Source organism: Mycteria americana, chromosome 1 (genome assembly GCF_035582795.1).
Source record: "Mycteria americana isolate JAX WOST 10 ecotype Jacksonville Zoo and Gardens chromosome 1, USCA_MyAme_1.0, whole genome shotgun sequence".
NCBI lineage: Eukaryota > Metazoa > Chordata > Aves > Ciconiiformes > Ciconiidae > Mycteria > Mycteria americana.
This window is the reverse complement of record NC_134365.1, coordinates 205,033,121-205,057,083: the sequence shown is the minus strand read 5'-3', so window position 1 is coordinate 205,057,083 and position 23,963 is coordinate 205,033,121. Positions and strand designations below refer to the sequence as shown.

At 39.2% G+C, this 23,963-nt stretch overlaps 1 protein-coding gene across 1 annotated transcript in view; it reads right to left on the bottom strand.

Moving 5' to 3' along the window:
* GUCY1A2 (guanylate cyclase 1 soluble subunit alpha 2) overlaps positions 1 to 23,963 on the bottom strand; it is a 184,710-nt gene that overhangs the window by 137,003 nt on the left and 23,744 nt on the right. The window contains exon 4 of the mRNA XM_075491001.1: positions 14,427 to 15,145. Coding sequence (XP_075347116.1) covers positions 14,427 to 15,145 — 719 coding nt within the window. The remainder of the gene's footprint in view (positions 1 to 14,426; positions 15,146 to 23,963) is intronic.

Below are 23,963 nucleotides of genomic sequence, written 5' to 3'. Positions count from 1 at the left end.
GACCTGCATTAAGATAATATTAACAATAATTTTAATACATCTATTTTAATTACAACATCTTAAGACAAAATCTTGGATCTGTCCTGTTTTCTTAGTTAAGTCATTTCTTAATCAAATTCTCCTTGACTTCACACAGAATTTATATTCTTACCCAGTAGTTACTCAGACAAGCATCTGACGACTTCACTGTAAGATCTGCCACTGAAAGGAGCCTAGAGTTTGGCCTACAAATAGCCACTTGTAGCTGAAAACAAATCCAGAAATAAACACTTGGGGGGGTGGTCAATCAGTTCTTTCACTTCATAATTTTGTAGAGCTGTACTTTGGCATAAGTAGAAAATGTGTTAGTCACTTCTTGTTATTAATTCATTGGTAATTTTGTGGACATTTCCTATAATGAATGCTACAATCTCTACTTCTACAGTGACTATAGAAACAAGTCTTAAAATGTCAATCAAATTAACACATACAAAAAGATAAAGCTTATACAATTTTTTAAGTCACAGTTTGTTGAATGGTAAATTAATTTTTTAGAGAAAAAGGATTTTTTCCTAAAAAAAAAGAAGATAATTATTTACAATTGCCTCTCTTTTAAACTAAAAAATACAGCAATACAGTATTGACGAAGTAAACGCCTCCTGTTTAGAAATAAAAGTCTAATTCCCTGAACACGCCATATGGACAGCTTCTGTTACCAAAAGAGTTTCATGCTCAAGACATTTGTAGGAGCAGTCACCAAATTTATTTTCTGCATTTAATGTCAAGTTAGACTTTATTTTGCTCTCCTTACTCAAAATAAGTACCCTTCTCCCAAAGTAATCCTGTTGAAACTGGGCTGATGATAACTAATAAGACAAATCAAGTATCCTGAGCGAAGGTACCAGGTTTTGGTCCCACAGTATCAGGATGATATACTTAATTTAGAATTGTAAGTTGATTTATGTTATCAGCTAGGGGCCAGCAGATCCTGACCACATCTGCTGGCACTTCTCTTTGCTTTTATACTCTCAGTCACACCTCACTACACCAATACTGACAGACTGAATTTTTTTATTGTTCCAGTTGTTTCACAGAATATTCTACTAAAAAAAATTTGGAATTTCTGGACAGTGCAAGCAGTGGGCTGCTAGGATGGTCCTTCAACTCCTGCTAGTCTGGTATGGTACCCTGGTGTGTTCATCACATTCAGTGAGCCCATATATGATTATATGACACTATGGGAAAAAACAGAATCAGAACAAATAAGTCAGTTATTTTTAAATACTGTTTATGGATTTGTCAGTGTTATTCCCATGTTCCCAGAACTCTCTGTGGAGTTCCCCATCACCCAAAATGGCTCCAAAAGCCTTTCAGGACCCTCTGATGCTGCTGAACATAGCTAGGAAACCTCTCAGATGTTTCTGCATTTTTGGCTGACAGAAAATATTCTCAGCTATTTTATCCCCATATTCCCAGGAACAAATGCCAGAAACTGAATGTTCAAGACACAGAACAGAAGTTATCCAATAACTGAATTTGAAGCCTTCCTGAGCAAAAAGGAAATAGACTGAATCAGCAGTCCACTGAGATGAGTGAGAAAATTTGATGCCCTTTTAATGATATGTTCCATGCTTCTTTCACAGGAAAAGTAAACAACGCTGCCTGTCTGCACAGCACTGACATTGTTGCCGTAGTCAGTATTTTTACAGCATATTTGTCCTTTAAAATGAAAAACTAAGTACAATTCAATGAAGCTGAAAAATCAAAGTTCTTTCAATATGAAGTATCTCCTTTAGTATTTGCCAAGCACTGGTATTTTTCCCCTTGGGTCTCAGTGGAGCTGAAATAAATATAGCTTCTTCTGTTCTTTTCTTGGTAGCTCTCCTTTATTGGCATAACAGAACTCTGGGAATAGGGGATCTCTTCATTCCTTTTGTCTGACGTTTGCCAGGTGCAATGTCCATGGAGGCAGAAAGTACTTTCACAGGGGAGTCGTCCAAAAGCCTGCACTGCAAAGAACTCTGAGCCACAGCAAGCACAGCCAAGAATTATCCCCAGGCTCTGTTAATCCATTCAAACATTCTCTCTGCTGGATGCCTTTGAGGTAACACAGCAGAAAGCACCAAGGGTTTTACAAAAAATTGCAGCAAATTTTTATATTTAAGTAAAACATTTAAAATATAATTAATTTAGAATTCACTGGGCATTCCCCATGAAAGTTGTACACTAAGACAAGAAATCAGTCTGTGCTCTATCATATAGATCAGGTTTAGTATCATCCCTTTCTAAGTGAAGTCATGCAGATAAGGAGAAGCTACTTGACGACTGAAATCATCCAACACTCTTTATGGGGGGAAGGATTAAAAGACGAATTTAAGCGGCAAAGATCCTTGGCATCAGTGGAAGGAGGGGACATAACTGATTCACACCTCACGCCTATTCTGGGGCTCATGTCTCAGTGTCACTGATCTTCCCTTCTCAAACAGAAACAAAACAGCAGAACGTGCCGAGGTGTTGCAGAGGAGCCTGCCCCCATCACACACAGAATGAAAAAGAAGTTAGTCTGCCCAGTTTTTTCTTTCATCCTCAAGTTATTAAGCATGCCTTTGCTTTTGTTTTGTGACAGGCTTATTGACCCTTCAACAGACATGACTGAAGGCCTCCAAAGTTATCCCAATTTGAATATCTTTCCCCATTAAAATACCTGCTTAAGAAACGGATTTATTAACAGATTGCTTGCAAATTTGTCGCCCAAACACAGCACAGGCCAAACATTTTTATGCTCTAAGCTTTTATTTTATGAATTTTCAGAAGCAGTTATCTTTGTAACCTGTAAATATAAGCCATCTTTTTTAAACACTTCCATAATATTATCTATACTGTCTTGAGGAGGATCCTCTAGACCTACATTTTCATCAGAACAGACATCTTTAAAGCTACCAGTTCAACGTTTGAGGAAGGAAATACTAGACTGAAGTATGGAGACGTGCCCTAATCAGACTCTACCAACTCCAGTCATGACAGCTGGAATCCACAAAAGCACTGGAATATTCCTAGGAAAATGCTGTCGGAAAGACATAGCAATTAATAGCTAAAAATCCTTATGTTAAAGCAGATGCAGATGCCCGAGCATTCACACACCACCCGAGACTTTAACTGCTAGGACCAGAGGCCCTTCAACAGCAGTCAGCTCCACTGAGCCAACGGGTGCCTCTTTTCGACTCCTCGCTCACGCGCACACACGCGCGCACACACACACACACACTCACTCTCGGGTGCTTTCTGTCCCCTGTAGCTCAGCCCTAGGTTTCCCAAAGCAGAGTCTCCGATACGACATACACCAGATGAATCTACTGATTGGTACAGCGGTCAAAAACAGCTCGAGCTGGGTGCCTCCGGAGAGGGACCCAGAACAAAGAAATCCCTGGGCAATGATACCCTTACAATTTAAGTTCTCCTCCTCTCACGGGACAGTTAAGACCAATAGTAAGATTAGGGTCTGGGGTCTTCCCATTCTTTACTGGGCCCTTTCATTGTCTCTAGGCAGGCCGTTTCTTCTCTTATCTCTAAGGTTGTAACTTCAGCTAAGGTTGAAGCTTCCTTATCTTTCTGGTTTGCACTGGTTTTGGGGGCCTTCCTTCATGTAGCCAAGTAAAAGTTCAGTGTACGGTCAGTGGATCTGGGTGAAAGTTCACAGCTTGCAGCCTAAGGCTTCCAGAAGCCTTGATACTAATGCTATATATCGGATTCCATTTGGGCTAGAAAGAGACTACTACAACATTTATTTATGCAGATCAAACTATATGTTCATAAGAGTCCCTTCTAGGCACAACATCTTTGGACCTATAGGTAGGGCAAAAAGGATTCAATCTCTAAATTTTCAAAGAAAAAGAAAGGTGATGAGAAAATGAAAATGAAATATGTTTATATTCCTGATAGGGTTGCATAGACCCTGCTCTGCTAGTGGTCCCACAGCAGAGTGAGAATCATTACAAGAAAAGCTGCTGTCCAGTGTGAACAAGAAGATCAATTCCAGTTCTTAGAAAGAAAGAAATAGAGTAACAAGTATCATAAAATACATAAAACTCAGAAGGCAGATAGAAACTGCTTTGGTCAAAATGTTCAAAATAATATTTAAATGTATCTTCACCTAGGACCGAATTTTAAAACGTTTACCTCTTTCTGAGGTGTCAAAGTACCAAATATTTATTATTTGTTTGCAATCTGCAAAGAGGAACAAGTTTATTCTGTTTTGAAACAATACAGGAGGAAAATTATGTGTTAGGAATATCTTACATGCCTGTCCTGGGTCTGTGGAAAAAGAACATTTAATTCTCTTTTCAGATACTCATTCCAAGTCCTCACTTATAAAAGCCAAATGTTAGTGACAGGAACAAATAATATAAATATTATTTTATGGGTTCAGTCATGTCACTTTCTTTAATCATGATGATACGAGGGGGTTGTTATATACTTTTTAAAAGGAAATGTATCATAGATAGTTTTAGCAGGACAGAATGTGAATATATACGGTTATAAAAGGCATATTCAAAAAAATGACGAACGAGACAATCTACAAAATTTGAGGAATCCTCAAGAGAGAACATTACAAAACTCTGGATTATTTTTTTTTTCCCTATGATGGCTTAGCGCAGGCAGAAGAACCTGGGCACATCCCTGTGTTCCCTCTAAGCAGTACTTTTGTGGTTTATGTAACTCCTATGTCTAAATGTTGATTACTGAGATAACTTCTGTCTTAGCATGTCCTAAAAACCCACACGTGACAAAGGATATTCCCAGAGCAGCAAACCACTGATCTGCCTGGCTGGGCTGTACACTTAAATGATGACTCCATCCTCAGCAGTGTAAAGAATTGCAAGGGAAAGGCTCATCCTTCCTGAGCGAGTACTCCTGGCTCCTCAACACACCATTTCATCATTGCAAAACATGTGCTGAAACGTTGATTAGAACTGCTGGCATGGACTGCCTGCCTGGCAATAGGTGATCTGCTGTAATTGAGACTGTCAGTCACTCCCTTGGAAGACTCTGGAGAAGAGAGCAGGGTAAATATTGCACATCCTTGGCAAGACTACAAAGGCAGCAAAACGTGACCTAGTCAAACGTATTCGCGTCACACCATTTTCAACTCTGCATCCATTAAGGCTGCCATTGCTGCTCAAGGATAACGGAAATGCTGCATCTAAGTATTAGCACATCAGCACCTGGCTTTTGCAGGTCACTTTTGTAAGTTTTGACTTTTGCAAATCACTATTATCTTACTCTTTCATACTACTGCTAATTATTCCTAGTGGGGCAACATGCAAAATAAGCTAAGTGTTACTTCATAGTAGTATTCCTTTTGATTCAAGTCTTATGGCCTCCAAAATTTACGATGTCTGATTAAGCTACATTCCCAGAATACAAAAGGGGTCAAAACCAGGTACAAATCAGAGGCAAAGTAATTTTCTGTCAGCTGTCTACCCTGCCTGGGTCCACGGCGCAGCAAAACATCAGCAAAGTTCCTATTTCATGGGGAGTTTCAGAACTTAAGAGCTTTGCCTCTGTGGAAATAAAGGATGCAGAATCTAGGGCAAGATGCATGCATAGTGAGCATGAGTAAATTAACATATTTACAGTCAATCCATGCTGTCAACTATAATATAAACTCAGAAAACTAGCTACTTATGAGAGGACTGGAGGACCCAAGCCAAGTAGTCAAAAACTGGTCCAAAACTACTAAGCTACACTTCAAAACCAAATAGGAAGGGAATCCCATGGTCCTGATGTGAGGTTTCAAGACAAAATTTAAGGTGGAAGGAAAAAGTGGAAAGCTTCCTTTCCACTCCCTGGGCTCTTTGGCCATGCAGGGCCATTCTGAGAGTAAACTGGAGTAACTCAGGCTTGTTCTCAGGCAAGGAGCATGCTCCAGGAGCAGCGTTAGCTGGAGGTTTTGGCATTTGCTGGGTAGAAGTGACCTTACAACTGAAAGCTGCCAACACAGGTAGTGCCAGGCCTTGCATTTGCTACCTCTCAGAGCATTAAGTTTAGCGTTTATGCTCAGAGGCACACGCAGGTGTTCCCACAGCCTCCAACTTCCCACCCATGCACTTGTGGGAGCTCATGTACAAAACCCACTGAACCCACAGGGAGACACTCGGGCTTTTCCCCTTCTTTCTAAGGCCACTTCAGCAAAGAGACACAGAAAAGAAGTCTTAGCTTGCCTCCATGCATTGCCCAGTTGCAAGTGCCAGGACAGGAGGGAGGAAGGTAAAGAGTGACCAAATGTTTCCACTTTAATTCAACCATCCCAAGGAAAATGGCTTTTTTTTGACAGCACACCTATTCAGATTAGAGGACTGTGATGCCATGAAAAGCACAGTCACTCAAGAACTCACATGAGCAAATGAGGAAAAGGAGAAAAATGTATTGTGAATAACCAATACTTAATTTTAGTCACTAGAAGAGAGAAGTAGAAAAAATGCATTGCTGAAAATCAAACTGAGTTTTGCCTGAGTACTCTCATTATGCAATGTAAAAATTAATGAAATGCGCTTTTTTGTTCCAGTTATGACATAGTGTAATTTAGAAACCCATTCAAAAACTTTCAATCAAATAAAGATGGACATTTTCATGTGCAAGCATCTTCCCTATCATAAAAGATTATACAAATCATAAGAGGGGAGAGTTCACCATGGCATCAAATTGTTTTAATAGTCACTTGACTCAAGAAAATAATTTCCAAACAGCTTCTTTGGTTTTCAGCTAATGGAAAAGAGAAGGGAGTATTTTATCTTTAGATTGTTACACTTCTTCTTCAGTCCTATCACTGAAAACATTTTAAAAATGACATTTTCATTTTCCTGTCTTAAAGAAGAAATATTAAAAATTCTGGGCCACTTTCACAGTGTTATTAAAGTTCTCCGATGCACAATCACTCGTGAGATAAGAAAGTCATGTCATCTATTGTTTCTTATAACCCATCACAGTCTCTAGAAGCAGTCAAGCCAGCCTATCCAATTCATCTTGAAAACCATCAAAGTCCAAACACATTTTGACAAGCAAACGGGTGGGATCCTAGCGTTAGCAGAAACAGAAGACACAATCTGATTCTGAGAGCTCCAGGAGCCTGCAAAGCAATGGGAGCTTAGTGTCAAAGGCTGACTGACTGTGAATAAATCAGCTCTGGGAAAAATTAGAATTTCTAGATCATAAGTGACAGATGTTCCTCATGCTAAAATGACTTTCAGGCCACTTCATTTGAATTTTATTAGGAGAGGAGGAAAAACACAGTTACAAAGCAAAAGCAAAACATTTCAAGATTGGCTGTGGTGGGTTTTAAATTAGTCTGCCAGTGTCAGGACTGCTTGTTTCATTCAATTGGTCCAGAATAAAAATAAAAAGTAGCAGATAAAGAATAGACTGTCAATATAAAAAAGGGGACAATGTACTTCCTGGATTTGAAAATGCATTATTTTTATACAGTTTCCAACAGTCAACAAACACAATGGGAAAGTGCTGTGCCGAAGCAATGGGGTAAGCAGGCTTCCTCGCCAGCTGCTCCACTCTGCACACAATGTCCCCACAGACCTAGATGAAAGTGGCTGAAAGTGGCCACCAACCAGAGAGGTCTCATCTTCACAGTTTCTAGTAAACAGTGGACCTTATGTCCACAGGATGCCACAGAAGCTGACAGTATGAACTTCCCCTGGTTCATAAGGTGCTAGAGAAAATTATGGAGGAGTGGTCCTGCGGGGGCTATCAGGTGCCACATCCTGGATGCCACCACAAGAGGATGTGCTTTCATCCTGGGAGAGCTAAAAGCTGGGTGTATTACAGAAAATAGCACCGCAGACTTAAACTTTTTCTTATATTTTTCATTAAGCATTGTCTGTTGGTCACTGTAAGAGTCAGCATGCTGGACTGGATGGACTTTTGATCTGATCATGCATAGCAAATATGGCTAGAGATGGCACTTCCTCATACCATGGAAGAAGGACTAGATGAATAACTCCATAATTAAACAAAACAATGGAAATGACAGGGGGAAATTCCCACCAACTTCCACTGAATCAGCCTACATTTTAAAATGAACAGTTGTTTATTACTCAGCATTTTTAAAAATCTGGCCATTTGCTACCTATACACTTTAGAATCTAACTTTCCAGACGCACTTTTTTAATCTTGGCTCTGGATTGGTTTATTTTTATTTATTTATGCATTTATATGCATTTATCTAAATCAGTACACTGGGACAAATTCCTGCTGGTACAGTCTAGCTCATCTACCACAAACCTCTCCTCCCCACTGACAACAGCTGAGGTGCTGGCTCAGACAGCCTGCACAATCAGAAGAGCTATAAAAAGCTGACACTACCATTTTGCTGGATGTTTTATCATTACAGAGTTGGTGTTTCTTGAAAATCTGAACTATATGTGTTATTTGGAACTTCTTGCAATATAAGATTTTCAGAGGATTCTTTTTGTCAAACCCAATGTTTCATATTTTTTAAATGTTGTTGTATTATAATATAAATGTAAAACATTTTCCTAATAAAAAGTATTTTAAATCCAAAATTATTGAACAAAACATTTTAACACAATAAAAGTAAATTTTGCTGAATCCCTTGGAAGTTTTATATCGTGATTTTAATAAAACGGCATATTCAAAGTGAATACATTCCACCAGAAAAATTCTGGCCAGCTTCAGTAATGCAGTTTTAGGTGCCAGCTTTATTCTTAGACAGGTTCTCTGAATTAAAGTGTTTGCAGGTCTAACAGTAACTCCAAGGCCAGTGAGTATCCTTATAAAAACTGATTTATTTCAAAGGTGGAAAAGGGCTGTTAGTCTGAGCAGGAGAGCAGTAGTACAAGAAAAATACAGCTGCACAGTATCTGGCAGGGAACCAAATAATTTCTTTCATGATTCACTTACAACTTTCTTGCCAACTGCATGCCAAGTCACAGTTTCAGAAAGGCACCCACAAACCAGTGCTGGCAGGGCTCGTCCTGTCAATCTGTGCACAGAGAGGACTGGGTCTGGATCGAGGCCCTGGGGACGCAGTGGGTCCCCACGAGGGCAGCCCCATCTCCTCTCGATCTGCCCAGCACTGATGGCACCAGAGTGGCATGCAAGGAGGACATTAGCCAGGAGAGGAAAACCAAGAGTCAGTCCTTGCCTTCCCATACAGCCAAAAAGTGAAGCAGATCCAGCTGTCTCACTATACTGTCAAGGAGGCAAGTATTTACATCATGTCACAGACAGCCTTGTTCATTAGTATAGTCAGGAAACGACTGTACTCAGGAAGTACCTATCAGGAGCTTCCAGCCCTTGTGTGGTCAAGAAATGGTGGGAGGGCTGCCCACCTGCACTCATGCTACATGCGCACCTTACTTCTGGGTTATCAGCTGCATTTTGTCTTGTTCTCTGCAAAGAAAGACAAAGTGGAAAATTCCTATGATGCACTTTCAATGAAAACTTGAAATATGGCCTTGGTGGCAACCAAAAGAAAGATTTGTGCAAGGTCTCACCATTAAGGTGAGGGGGAAGTTAGCAGGCTGCTTGAGAAGGGCAAAGTCAGTGAGGCAGCAGAATCAGGTAATATCCACTGGGGAGTTCTGTGAAAACAAATAGCATATACAAAGAGACATGGTAAAAGATGACCTGCCTTAAAAACAACGGTGACTCACAGAGATGAGGAATTGACTTCTGTTGGAAAAGTAAGAATGTCGAAGTCCTGCAGAAGCTCAGATGGGAGACAGCAATGTTGATACCACACATGTCTAAGTAGTGCTCACAAGTAAAACATTGAAACAGTCATGTCAACACACTCTCTGCACAGGTGAGAGAGTCAGGGAGAGACTTGGGTGCAAACAGGCCATCTGCTTTGTGCAAACACCTGGAGCTGCTGCCAGGGAGGGAGTGGTGGTGCTTCCTAGACGGTCGCTTGGCCAGGAGGACCCACCACCGAGGACTGTGGGGTGCCTAGAGGAAGGCAGCTCCTGTCCCCCTGCGTGGCAGTGCACAACCATCAGCTCCCTAGCATGCCAGGACTTTCATGGAAGGGAAACCTCAGTGGATGGGCTCCACAGGGGCTTCAGAACACTCCAGAAGACAAGTTCAGACCCAGTCCTCTCAATTTAAATGATATCTTATTCCATACGTGACTTCACTAACTTGCATTAAACTCTTGTGGAGTACAGTTGCATTAACCATGTGTGAAGCTATAAGCAATCAATCCCAAATGGTTAATTGCCACAATAAATGTATTTTTGATTGTTGCAATAAATAATTGCTTCCAGAGAGAGAAGTGTAGAATGAGTTTCCTTAGAGAGGTGAAACAGCAATATTTGTGATCTTGTTATATAGGGATAATACCCAAAATTTGGAAAATCTGATTGCATGCAAGTGAAGCTCCCCGGTTAAACACAAAAGAACCCTGAATAAAAATTAGTGTGAAATGTGAAAAACAACAGAATGTTTGTACAAGAAGTAGAGCAACAGGGCCCTAATACTCTCTTCAGCAGCTGGGTAGTACCATACTATAAACAACAAACAATAACAAGAATTTAGTTGCATGGGAAAACTGGAAACCTCAGAGGCTGATCACATTCAGCTTTTATAGATCTAAAGAGCTGTATGCATACTAGGAAGCATGATCTAAACACAGTCATAATTGTTCATATAGACAATTTTGAATGTGCAGAATAATCAAGAAAAACCCAAAGCATCAGTGCGGATAACTTGATCACTGCAGAAAATAAAATGGAAGGACAGAAGGAGGAAAGGAAGAAAGGATGGAAGTAAACGATCACATCCTGTCTTATTCTGGATTAGTTTGTACAATTTAGTTCTTATTCTCCACAGACTTACAAGTGTGTTTAGTTGCAAACTTATGATAAGTTCAGGTCAAGTCAGTGAGACTGCTGACCTAATAAATTTATACAATTTCTTGCTATTTTGGGGAATAAATGCTTGCATTGTCCACATGTGTCCATTGTATAATGGAGACTGAAATATCAGCCAAGCAAACATCAAAACATTAGAATTATGACCCAGGAGTACGGATGGTGTTGAAAATTGGGATTAAAGCTATAGAGTCCATGTTCTTCAGGTGGAGAGTTCTTTTTCCTGTTTGTTCCCTACAACAATGGGATCCTGTAAATGCTCAGAGCTCCAAGGAACAGCTGGTGACATATCAAATTAACAAAACTTCGCTGAGATATCGATGCATTGATGCATGAGGCTGTGCTTCTGCAAAGGTGTACATACATCTCCGCAGGAAGTGCTACCTACCACCCAGACCTCATAGACCTTACATCAGAAATTCAGGATAGTGTTATAAAGCCAAGTCATTTATTCCAGTGATTCAAATCCCAGTAAATCAAAGCACACAAATGAGCCTTTGCATAAATGGGACAAGCACTAAGCACCCTGAAAGTCAGGACAGGTAGGTTTTTTAATTTGCTTCTGGGTGCTGAGTTAGGGAAAGATCATGATTTGTGACTTACTTTCATCTGAACACAGAGCTGGTGTCAGGACTAAATGAAAACTGTTTTGTTACTCTGTCGTTCTCACTGCAAGTCTGAAAAAAATCTAATTTATGTGTGGAAATGAAGATAAAAGTGTTTTGAATAGAGGCTGAAAGGTCCTCTGTTCATCGCAAAGCCTTTTAAACCATTTTTTATTTCTTGAGGAACCACTGAGACATCTGAACAGCTTCAAAACTGCAGCAGGGTTGTTTCGGTCACATCCTTTCAACTGCCATTTAAAGTAGCCAAGTCTGAAAAGTGTTGAGGTTATTGTAGAGTCAGAATTTTCTAAAAAAAACATAAATAGCTGTAAGTGGGATGCAATTCCAGTATGAACTGAATAGAGGTGTGTGGCAGAGAAATAGAGAAATACCTAAGTCAGTTACTGCCAACTTTTAAGTGAGGTCATGCTTACAGCCACTGATCTACCTGCCCAATATTCAACTTCCAAACAAGTGTTGGCAAACTGAAAAGAATTCCAAAATGAGCTACATGAGTGACATGAGCTCTGGGAAAATAATACAGCATGCAGTTCCCAAGGCTCAGTCTATTTTTTTTATCCAGGAGATATTAAGGACTTGAGCACAACATAACGGCATCGTCATGTCGCTCCTCTCAAAATTTTTGTAAGCAAGACAACCACAACCTCTGAATCTGTGCAAGCTTTCATTTTGGAAACAAAGGGAAGATCTAGCAAAATGCATCACATGTTGAGCTTCGTTTACTCACAAAGCTTCGTTTAACTACTCACAAACAGAAACTTGTGGAAAGTGTTTATAAAATGTGTGATTCAGAAGAAAATACCTCTTCAGCTAAATTGACATTCTCAAATTAATTCCCATGCCTGCACCACAACATTTACCTCAGGCCCTCTGCACCTCACCATCACCCTTTTCTCTCTCATTTACACCTTACTGTTGAAAACACAATTTTTCTCCTAACTGCTGGCAGACAAAGGATTTCCTTTACTGCCATTCCCTTTTACCCGCTTCTCAAGAAAACCTGAATTGCTACTATGGTGCTAGCACTGACACTTGTTCAGGGTCGACTGCACATGACTTTAAGACAGAGAGGGTCACTCTCCCAAGCGGTAGGTGGGCCCACCGCTGATTCAATTCATTACCCTCCTGTAATGACACATGGTACAAAGCACAGCAATGATGCAAGAATGCACTCAGAGCTGCACAGCTTGATAGTACAGAACAAGCTTTTGAAATCAGAGTTCCTTCCCAAACTGGCTGCTAAAACCTGCCTCCAGCAAGCTCCACTCCCTGCCATCTCTCCTATGAGGAAGCCACAAGCATATGAAACCTGCCCCGGTAAAAGAATGTTTTCTTTAACTTGCAATTAGGAAAAAAAGTTTTAAAAGCCCTCCCCGCCTCTCAACCTTCTTCCTCGTCAGAGTGATTTACAGCAGATTCATGAAGAGCAGAAGATGGTCAAAGGGCTGTGACTCTGTCCCAGGGCAGGGGAAGGTGCCTAAGAGGGATGGGCAGGCTCCGAGGGAGGAAGGAGCACAGCACAAGCCTCTTTCAAAGGAGAAACAATTGTGCCAAAAGGTAGCTCAGAGCCAACACCTTCAAACTTTTCACACGACACTTCCTTTTCATAATTAAAGGCTAGGGTGACTTTGAGGACAGATTCTGAAAAGTAAATTCCCCTTTGGTTTTAAATAGGTTGAACTACATCAATTCATACAAAATGAGAAGCACTAGTTTGCTTCTCTTGGGGGAACATGTTGTTTCCAGGGAAAAATGCAGCAGAAACATGTTTATTGGTGCCAGAGAGCAGAGCCAAAGAGGAGCTGGAAACATCGCTGCTGTCAGAAGTGGCTATATTTTGAAAAGAACCCAGAACTCGATATGCAGCTACCACAGGAGTCTTTCTGAAACTCTGGCCCAGTGTAGGTAGCAAAACTGAGGTGGAGTTTCTCAAGCTATATCCAGACCACCTAAACTGTAAATGTGGCACCCATAGGCAGAACTTAGGTGTCTAAGTATCCAGTGTGATTGAGATTGACTATTCTTGGGTGCTATCTCTTAAAAACCCTGAAAATCAATAATTCGTTCACTTAGGGCAGCAGTTTTTCCAAGGCACCCACACACAGGCTTTCAAGGCAAGCATTAAGTATAAGTACTTTGGTGCATAAAGCTGGAACCCAACTTCACACCAAAAAGCCTTCCCATAATTCAAGGATATTCAATGAGACAAACTCCATCCAACCTTTGGTGAGGTCCACTCTAGAAGACACCTTCTCACCTAACTCACCCGGGATGCACTGAACTCAACACCGGGCTCACTAGTTAAGGTAGCTCTCTTCTAAAATACTGAGGGAAGAGGCAGTGTAGGAGGACAAGTGCCTATTTAAATGACTGGAAAGCATTAAAACTGGCATAAGTGATACTTGGTACCACTTACAGCTCTGGTTCCCTTGAGTGCAGGGTGAGAGATAAGAAGAAACACAGAGGAAAGCAGCATTTTGTAATAGGGAAGTAGGATATAATAAAGTGGCAGTGTGAACCCTGCAGTGAGAGTCTTTCAGAAACATACTGAAAGCTATTCCCTAGTAAATGGCTTAATAACTATTATTGTTATCATAATATAGCTAGAGTGAAATTAAGGATCAGATACGTGCATTTTGTAAAATTCCTCACCCTTCTGATTTAAACTGCACTATTCAACTCCACAGCGCAGAATTTTCTGAATGGCAATGTCACGATTTGCTACAACATCACAGTCAAAACTTATAAATAATTTAGGGAAATATTCACTTGGCTGGGGAATATCACTTAGCCCCTGTTTGCAAGGCATAAGTGAGCTTTCCAGAGTACACAGAACTTGAGCTGCTTCTCTCTGAATAAATAATCCTCTCCCATCACACACATATACACACATCCCCTTCCAAATCAATGTTCTTACCTTATCTTTATTTTCAGAGCCAGAATCCTCAAGTTTGGTCCGAATGACAAAGGGAGTAGATAATCTCAGGAGGACTCGTTCAAATGTGGCACTGATTTTAGGAGAAACTATGTCGAAGCAGTCTTGGAATTTCAGAGTTTTATGAGTATCACATCTGAGCTGCTTCCTAAGACCTTCTCCAAGCTGGAGAACCAGCATGTTTGGATCAAACATCAGGTGAAAGGGGAAAGCTCTGCAGAAGGTGCTGATGCTAATCCTCAGGTCTAAGGGGGACTGGGAAGTTCCCGGTGGAAGTGCTTTTGTGATATTTGCATTTTCATGTTCTTTGATAAGGAAAGTCAGACAGCTGCAGTTACCTGGGTTCGTCCCCTCTGAACACAACTTATCATTAGAGACCTGTTCTACTTCCACTTCCAAGCGGTAAATCTTCTTTGCTGCTGCCTTTATCATTCCCATCATTGCAAATCCCACAATCTGATGTGGGTGAAAGTAATGAAGCATGAGATTGCCTTCAGGGAGCTCTTTGCATAGGAAAGAAGGGGATTCCAGGGTGGCCTGTCTTCCAAATGAAGTTCTAATGTGCTCCAGTAAAGCATCGAAGCCATTGAAGAAGTCTTGAAGGGTCCCACCTACAGCTCGAAGAACTCTTTCATTCTCATCAAAGCAGATATTGAAGAATTCCTCCCCAAACTTTTCTTGCATTTCCTCAAGCTTCAAACCTATAGGACAATGAGACACTGATATCAACAACATAGTATTGCTACTGTGTCACATTTTCCCTTTGTTCTCTATTTGCCCAGTATTTTTCCAAGTCAGTGAGAGTGGCTTTTCCACTGGATACCTACCCATGGGAGTTCTGTTTTCTCTGGTAGTTGGGAATAACCCTAGAAGCCATTTTTGCCTGTCATTTTAAGTCCTCATGCTTTCAGCTCACTGTCCCAGCCAGGTACTTGTGGGATTTACACTTGCCTGTCTCCTCTTCCCTGATAGAAGCCAGAATACGTTATAATTTCCCTGACTTTTGCATGTCACATGCAGTCTGCTGTGTGAATGCACTCAGCCACGGGTGCATCCCTTCCATTCTTGACCTAGCCACAAACAAGGCTTCTGCTTTTATAGCCCCTTGGTTCACTGCCTTCTGCAAGGGATCCAGCTCTTACCAGCTTGAAGAATAAGCTACTGGGACTCAAAGTCAGACCTTTGGCTTTCAGTAAGCAATGTAAAGCCCTGAAGTCAGATGACACTTTAGTATCTGGGGGAGAGGGGCTGTGGGTTTTGGGATCTTTTTCAGACAAAATACTTTTCTCATTATACCTATTGGGCACTGCCAGAAGATACAAAGGAATAATAACTTCTTTTTTGTTGCTTGCAAAGGAAAGCAAAGCCTTTCTATTTTACACTTCTACATTCAGCCATCTTTAAAAAAAAACCCTGCCCCTTAGAGCGATCTAAACTGCTAGTAGATGGGACAGCTCTGTGATATCTCACAATGTCACTTCAAGTCTCCATCACAGAAATTCAAAGGGTTTTGATTTACAGAGGTGATAAGGCTGGTGTGGCTGAAGGGATGAAAAAATATCAGTGATGGAAGTCCCTGGATACAAATGTGTATCAAATCCTACTCCAGTTTGGTATTTACCATTTTAAGGATAACCTAGAAAAAATAACATTGAGAGGGTTATTAAACATTTTCCTCTGTCTTATTTTAGGGAAGACATGCTCTGTTAAATCTCATCTGTATATAATCCCTGCATCACATAGTAGAGTTACAAAATTTATCAGATATGTTTGTATTGTTCTAAGCTGTAATAGAAGAAAAAGAAGTATGAATCAGCTGTATGTGAATTACAAATATCGAGCAAGAGTTTTCAAAGGAAATTAATATAGGAATTAAGAATATAGTTCCTCCAGGGTATTGAAATATATCAAATTTCAGTGAAACAGTCAAACAAATACCTTAAAATTTATCTTGAATTCTAACAGAAATGAAGGGCAGCTACTTATTTCCTAAGGGCACTACAGGCTCCTTATTTTAACACGTATTCACATGCTTTATTACATTGATAAGATCCCAGTGGATCAGTAAACTTCTCACTGTTTGTTTAGATTGCTTGTAGGCTTTAAAATGTGGAACAGTGTGATTAGTGACTTTCAAGCCCAAGAGGTATAACAGGGGACAGAAGAAGTCATTCATCTGTTGTTTGCAGACAATAACCTTTGGTCATCTCAAGGCAGTGTCTGAACTGTCTGTTCACACAGGCATAGTTAGAACAATCAATATTGACAAGGGATCTAAGCGTTCCACAGCTTTGCAAACTATCTGCAACAATAGTTTTGTTTGGACCTTCGATATGATCAATAGCAGATTAAAATGCATAAAATTACATATATAAACAGGACAACATGACAACATGACCAAGCATATTTTATGAAAGAAGTAATAGTAATAATTTGGGAAAGTTCCTTCAAATGCCATTACTCATAATCAAATTTGGTCACTAAACTAGGTTATTACAAAAATATTCCCAGGATCTTTTATGACCACAGATGGTCAGATCTGCGGCTAAGCCAAAAGAAAGTACCTCTGGTACACAATGCCCCCTAATATCCTGACTCAGAGGACAGTGTGCCAATTCCTGACTCATTACCGCTACGTCTGCATAACTAGTATTGCAGTATCATCCATAAAAATACTCACTATGACCCCAAAATAATTAAATTCTAACCCATACCAATAACATTGTCATAATCGGATATAAATAGCAAGGAGCTAAGAAATTATCATATTTGTATGTATACACAAACACATATGCATACTTTCAAACCTCGCTGTTCTGGAGAGTGAACTGCGAATAGCTTTAGAAGTCTGTGTGTGAAAGTGAGCAGTTTAGCAGGGGCACCCAAGGCTGTAAGATTGCAGAGGCCCTGAAAGTATGGGAACAGGACGGTATCAGAAACCCCTGGGCTATTCGTGCTAATGACCAAATACTGTTACAGAACTATGTAACATCCCATGAAGCTGCCCAAAATGATAGCATAGGCAGGCTGTCTTTAAAGTATAAAATTACAGTAAAATGGTAAGTTGCCCTGGCGCCACTAACTGAAAACAGGATATGCAGAACTGATCACTCGTGTACTTTACTGCTACATACGTAAGCCTTGTCTCATTATCGTTAACGGGAGTTGTATCTTAGTATTCGGCCTAAGGTTTTGCTGATTGTCTTAGATTGGTCTTGTTGTCTGCCTGGAGGATGGCTGTTCAATCTGGACACAACATACTGACTCCAAGCAACATGAATTATACTATGAAATTCAGGTCAATGACCTGGCTTGAGGATGTGCCACTACTTTTAAAAACATTTTAGCTTTGAATTGAGTTACACACAGTACCAGCAGAAAATTAGATTAGCTCAGAATAGAAAAATAGATATGCCCAGGCTCGACCAAACTGCTGGTCTGTCCTAGTCAGGAATTTTCTCTCTAATAATAGACACTATGAGATACTGAGAAAACTAAACAAAGTCAAACAACCTTCTAAAACAAACAAGTATAATGTACCTTTTGGGGAAGTTTCTTCCTAAGCCTCACCGATAAGAGGTCAATTTTTGCTTGAAGCGTGATGGTTTTTCTTTATATCAAAAATCTGTATTTTAATTCCTATTACACAAACACACACAAACTGTTTTTTTCTGTATTCCTACAAAGCTCTTGGCTTCAGTGATGTACGTGTATGAAGTTGAACAAAATACTTAATCTGTATTTTTACTGACTTATTCCTGCCTCTCCTATTGAAACAAATGATGAACAGAAGCACACTTACCTTACATTAACCTATGCTACTCTTACTTACATTAACTCTATATATATTTCACCATAACCTTTTAATTTACTACCATATACATGATCCCAGTCTTTTGAATATCTTCTGTGGACTTTCTCCCTACACCTTCCTCTATACTTACTGGACATGTTTAGCTTTCAAGAGACAATAGAACTGACCATCATCATCACAAGGAGAGAAAATGTCAGACTGCATCAGATCGCTATTCAGCTGCTCTGAGATCTTGTCTCAGCAGTGACTGGTATCAGATTCTATAGAAAAACTGCAAAATCTGATGGAAAATCATGAAAAAACATGGTTTTGAGAAAGCTCCTCCCTAACTGCTACAGTAGATATTTGGCTTATTCACGGAAATGGATGGAAGTACCAGATCGGGAGATAGTTTTATTACATATAGAAAAACCTGCTTGTTAAAAAAATTCCCAGAACTCATTGTCTCTATAGTGCATACTTTACTACATTTGGAGACTCCCACAGGCTAATTAGTATCTTTAAAAATTACATTCAGTATGATTTCCAATTCCAATGTATTCAGTATTTCCTTTGTTTTTCCTTTTATTTTGAGAATAGACAAATAAAATCATCAAAATAATCTTCTTTATAACCTTCAGGTTATACATCTGCATAAACAGTCTAATCTTTTCAAACCTGTCTCACATTAAATTCTTTCTCTGCATCTTCATTTTGTTTTCATTTTGATTTTGCAGTGGAATAATTCAAATTGAAGATGGCACTGAAAATGTGAGTCAACTTCTGTTCACCAAAATCGATGATTTGCTATTACTGTCTGAAAAGCTGGCATTTCTATTCTTTCTTTTTCACTATGGACTTCTACTCAAAATTCTCATTCAGCTGCCCAGAAGAAAAATAGTATTTGAGATCTGTATGCGTGCCCAGCACTTCCAAATTCAGAGGCCACTGCACTCCCATATCGCCTCATGCATGACCCCGACAACCATAGACAGGGCTTCCTAATGGGCACTAGCTTGCAATTGGTAAGTAGGAAAAAGTCTTCCTTAGTTTCACCAAGACACTTCACTGAACATTAGTGATACAAAATAAACCAAAGTTCATCCCAATACTCTCTGCTGTTGCCCAAGTGAAGCCATTTGTTATTTTGAGCTTCTGCTATTTACCAATCTTCTACTAACATACTGAATAAAATTCTAAAAATTGATCAGTCTCCATTTACTTTCCTCTTGGAAAGTGATCTGCTGTGTTCCTAACACTTAATCCACTTCTTCAAGAGGACAAATCACATGTCTTAACTCTACTAAGTTTTTCTCCTTAGTAGTTTCTTTTTGTTGCTTTTTCTTACAATGCCATTTTTATTCTAGCCCATACTGAAGAGAAATTAAATATGCATATTGTAGAAGGAAATTGAGGCAAAGGAACTGTAGAATGAAGATATTGCTCTGGGCCTCCATTACAAAGCACTTTGGGATCTATGACAAAAGTACTATATAAGGTCTGTTATTATCCTTTGAAAATGTGTCTCAAAGACATTTAGAGAAGAGATCCTATACTTGTAAGCCAGATCCAAAATTACCAAAATCTTTAAGCATAAGCTTAAAGTACAAATTAAGTATTTCACTGAACTGGAACAGAAATAGATGACTTCATCCTGTAATAACATGCTAGTAAAAGGTCCTTCTTCATTTTCTTTTCAGTAGTTCCTGTAAACTGCAAACCCACTACAAAACGTCAAGGAACTAATACTGTATATTTCCAAGTATTTTGTACATCACTAAGTGGAGAAATTAGATAGGAATCTGTTCCCATAAAGAAAATCACAAATCATAGGCTCTTCAGAAACAAATAGAAGATGAATGATGTGATAAAAACATCACAAAGTAATCCATTAACTTGCAGAGCACGCAGAAGCATTTAAAAGCCATCCAGTTCTTCCTTAAAGTATATCATGGAGACAATGGTTGCAGTGGCCAGCATCCGATTCCTTTGGCACAGAAAAATACTATTTTTTCTGGGATACCCATTAAGAATCTATAAATGTCAAATATTGAGACGATGGAACAATTCAATATGCAATTCCAGAACTCATACTGTGGATGGAAGCAGAATTTGCCACCTTCAATTATAGCAAATACCTCTTAAATGTTTTTGGATTAGCAGATTTTTGGCATGAATAAGATCTTTTCCTTAAACAGTCTTTGGACAGAAAGCCATGTGGCAGTTCAGAATTCCAAAGCATAATTTAAGATGGTAGGGAAAGCAATGTTTATTCTCTCAATAAAAATGGCTTTGATGTGTACAGGCTAATGCTGAAAGTACATTAGATGAATCATCTAGCTTGTAAGTGAGCCTAGTACAGGATCTAATTACTGTATAAAGGACTTTGATCTTACTTCATTATGATGGTGAATTTATATCGTCCTGGGAATCCAGATAGTATTTTTAAATTACCATTTTTAGTAGTTTTTATAGAAATACAATAACATCATTTTATGCCTTTACATATGGTTTTGACACAACTGTAAAATTTTTACTACACTTCTCTTACAGTGCCATAGAGGGCCTGTGTATCTTTCAAGATTTCATAAAATAAAAATGAGAATTATTGTTAAACATAATTCCTCACATTTGTTCACCTATAATACTTGTTTTATCCAATTTTAATGAGGCGTCTTCTTTCCTTGTTAAAGTGAGGGTCTCCTCTGACAAATGATGCTTAGAAATACCACTGTAATTACCGCCTCTTGTGAGGACCCGATCACCTGTGCTCAGCATATGTGTAAAAGATTCTGCTCCAAACTACTGACACAGGAAGCTCAGCTGAGCTATTAAGAACAGGCAATGTTCTTTTTTTTCCCCATATAGCACTTTCAGTAGCAGCCAGTTCTGCAGGCAAAGCCAAGCTGTCTGAAGCAAGACTATCATTTTGTGTCCCCCATCACATCTTGGAAACCTCACTTCTTAGATTTGCACAGGAAATATTAAATGAAAACTGCAATCACTAGGTTGGTAATTCCTAAAAACAAGGCAGATCCAGGTTGTTACATGTTAACTCTAGAGACCAAACAGCAATAAGAATAGAGTTTTTTAATTTGCTTTTGCATTAAAATAAACATATATGTCTTTGAATTGACATAGGGAGCAGAGCTTAACTTCTTGGAAAGAAGAAAATTGTAATGAAATCTAAAAACTTTTCCCATTAAATACAACATCATCTGTCATAATTCCTCACATATAACAAAGGGCTCAATTCAGCTTACTAAATATAGAAATCTAATGCTACCTGCGTCTTCATAAGGCATCCAAGACTTATGGATGCCTTAAGTCTACAATCTACAAAAGAACTAACAGATAGTTACATCTGCCAGGATATGGGACTTAAGGGAGACCTACACATGTTTGAAAGTTTGACAAGATACCCCACAGCACCTAAAATAATGGTAAACACCTACATTTAGTCAATGAATCATGCCCAGAATGTCTTCTGCTTTATAAATAGACTTCTACAAGATGTTATTGTACATCATAACTTCAGACTGCTCACTACCTACTGGTAGTTCATCTGCTTTCTAACAATAAATAGCTCTGATTTGAGAAGAGTGGGACGTCTAAGGCCATTTGGTATAAACATTTGTCCTTTTCTAATTTAGATGTATTCATCTCAGTTTTGAAATCACATGAATTATGTGATTTTTGTTTAGATTACTTTCGTATTGCCAGTGCACTGTAACATCTGCTAAATAATAGGAGTCCTGTGTGTATAGCTTAGACCCCCCAGGATAGAGTTCCAAGTATTATTAAAATCCATTAGTATCACCAGTCCTCTGGGCCATGTAACATTTCCTTTTATGCCATTTGTAAACCAACAACTTTAATTATAAATCAGGCTGTGTATCCTAAATTAGTTGCATCCTAATGACTATCTACAGTTCTTAGCGCAGAGGAAGAAGAAAGTGATAGTAATTTATGTACTTTAAGTATATAAGCATTTACAGTTTTCAGATACCTGCTGAGCAGTCAGTGTGCCAAACCCTCGTCCATCTCTTCCAATTACACCACCTGGTCTAATGTCACTGTAGGCTAAGTTCTGTCCTGGCATCTCCTTTTCAACATATTTCCTGCCTCTTTGAATGTAGTATTTCTCAGCAGTGATGTGCTGTTATTATTAAACAGTTAACCAGAATGATCCCAAATTTAACTTTAACTTGCTCTTTAACTCTTAACTACAGAGTATGGATAAGAGCTGAGATTTTCTTAGTTTCATAAAGGAAACACAGATCTTCATCTTTGATAAATGTACAGAGAACAAATTACTTGTATAAAATTATGACCTTTGCACTAAATGAAGGAACAGCTCTGCAAGCTATACTTAGGCATGAAGTGATTTGCTCTATATAAAGCAGCCTACAGCACACATCTTCTTTGGTGGTGACAAGCAAACGTCACCCAGAGCAAGAGCTCTCTAAACCCCTGCACCAATGATGGATTCCACCTCCTCCTCAGTGTCTTGGGGAGGCTGAAACCAGACACATGATTTACCTCCCTAACTGGAGAGGGCTCTGGGATGGGATTCCACATAACTTATCACTGGGGTATTTGGGAATCCTCACCGCTGTGCCATATCATCCTCCAAATGGAAGATGCCCAAAAAGATACTCACTTAGAAATGACAGAGGAGCAAAGTCCTCACACAACTCTCAGAAGCAAAATCAAGAGGATAAGCATTATAATTATTAACCTGTGAGTTAAGAATGCCTAATGGGAAAAATTCTTGCAATACATTTAAGTCCACATGCAGAGCTGACTTAGCAGCCATTGACATACGCTGTGCATTTTTTAAGGAAAATGAGGTAATTGTAGTCAGATTTTAGAGCCATTTTTTTATAACAGATGAAAAAGAATTGTGTTGCATAAATTAATTTCTTGAATAAAAAAAATGGAAGAGAATGTTTTTCTCTATCTTAAGCAAAGCAAAGGCAGAGAGGTGCAATTATTTCTCCAGGCCTCCTTGTTGAAACAGCTATCTGCTACATATGCACTTGTAACTTCAGGCTGCGCGCCCAAGGTGTTGCAGGTGTTATTTATGCAGTGTATATAGCATGGTGCTGCAGTACATACAATTTTGATATTGTAGTCTAATATACAAATAGGCTTTCAAACATTTCTTCCATGTCATTAAAGATTGGGTACGAACATCGACTTCTGCTTTGCAAATTTCACACAAAAGATTTTTTTATAGATATTTATGAATTTAGGTTATTTTTCATTAGTTTCATTATCAAAGTTATGACAGACTACAGAGCTCCTCAGCAAGCTGCAAAGAGACTCCAAAGGAAATACTGGTGGCATTTAAAGAAAAACAGGTAACTCCCTTCATGAAACTCCCTTTCTTTTTTTGTGAAAGATTGAAATAAGAGTAAAGAACAGTTCACATCCACAAAGGCTACATTAATTGTGTGCAGTGTTTGAAAAGAGTGTTTGGAGGAGATGAGGTGAAGGCTGTACAATTTGTATCTAGTTTGTGCATTTGGGATGTGCGAAACATCATGCGATTTATCAGACGTACACAGTGGGGCTGAAAAATGAAAACTGGGCATTTCTCTGTTGCTTTGTAAAGCTCAGTAGCACAGACCCGCTTGGAATATCTGCAAAACAGATAAGCAGGACAGGTCATGAAGGCTTTATGTCCCAAAATATATTCCTTACAGTAGCAATTACAGACT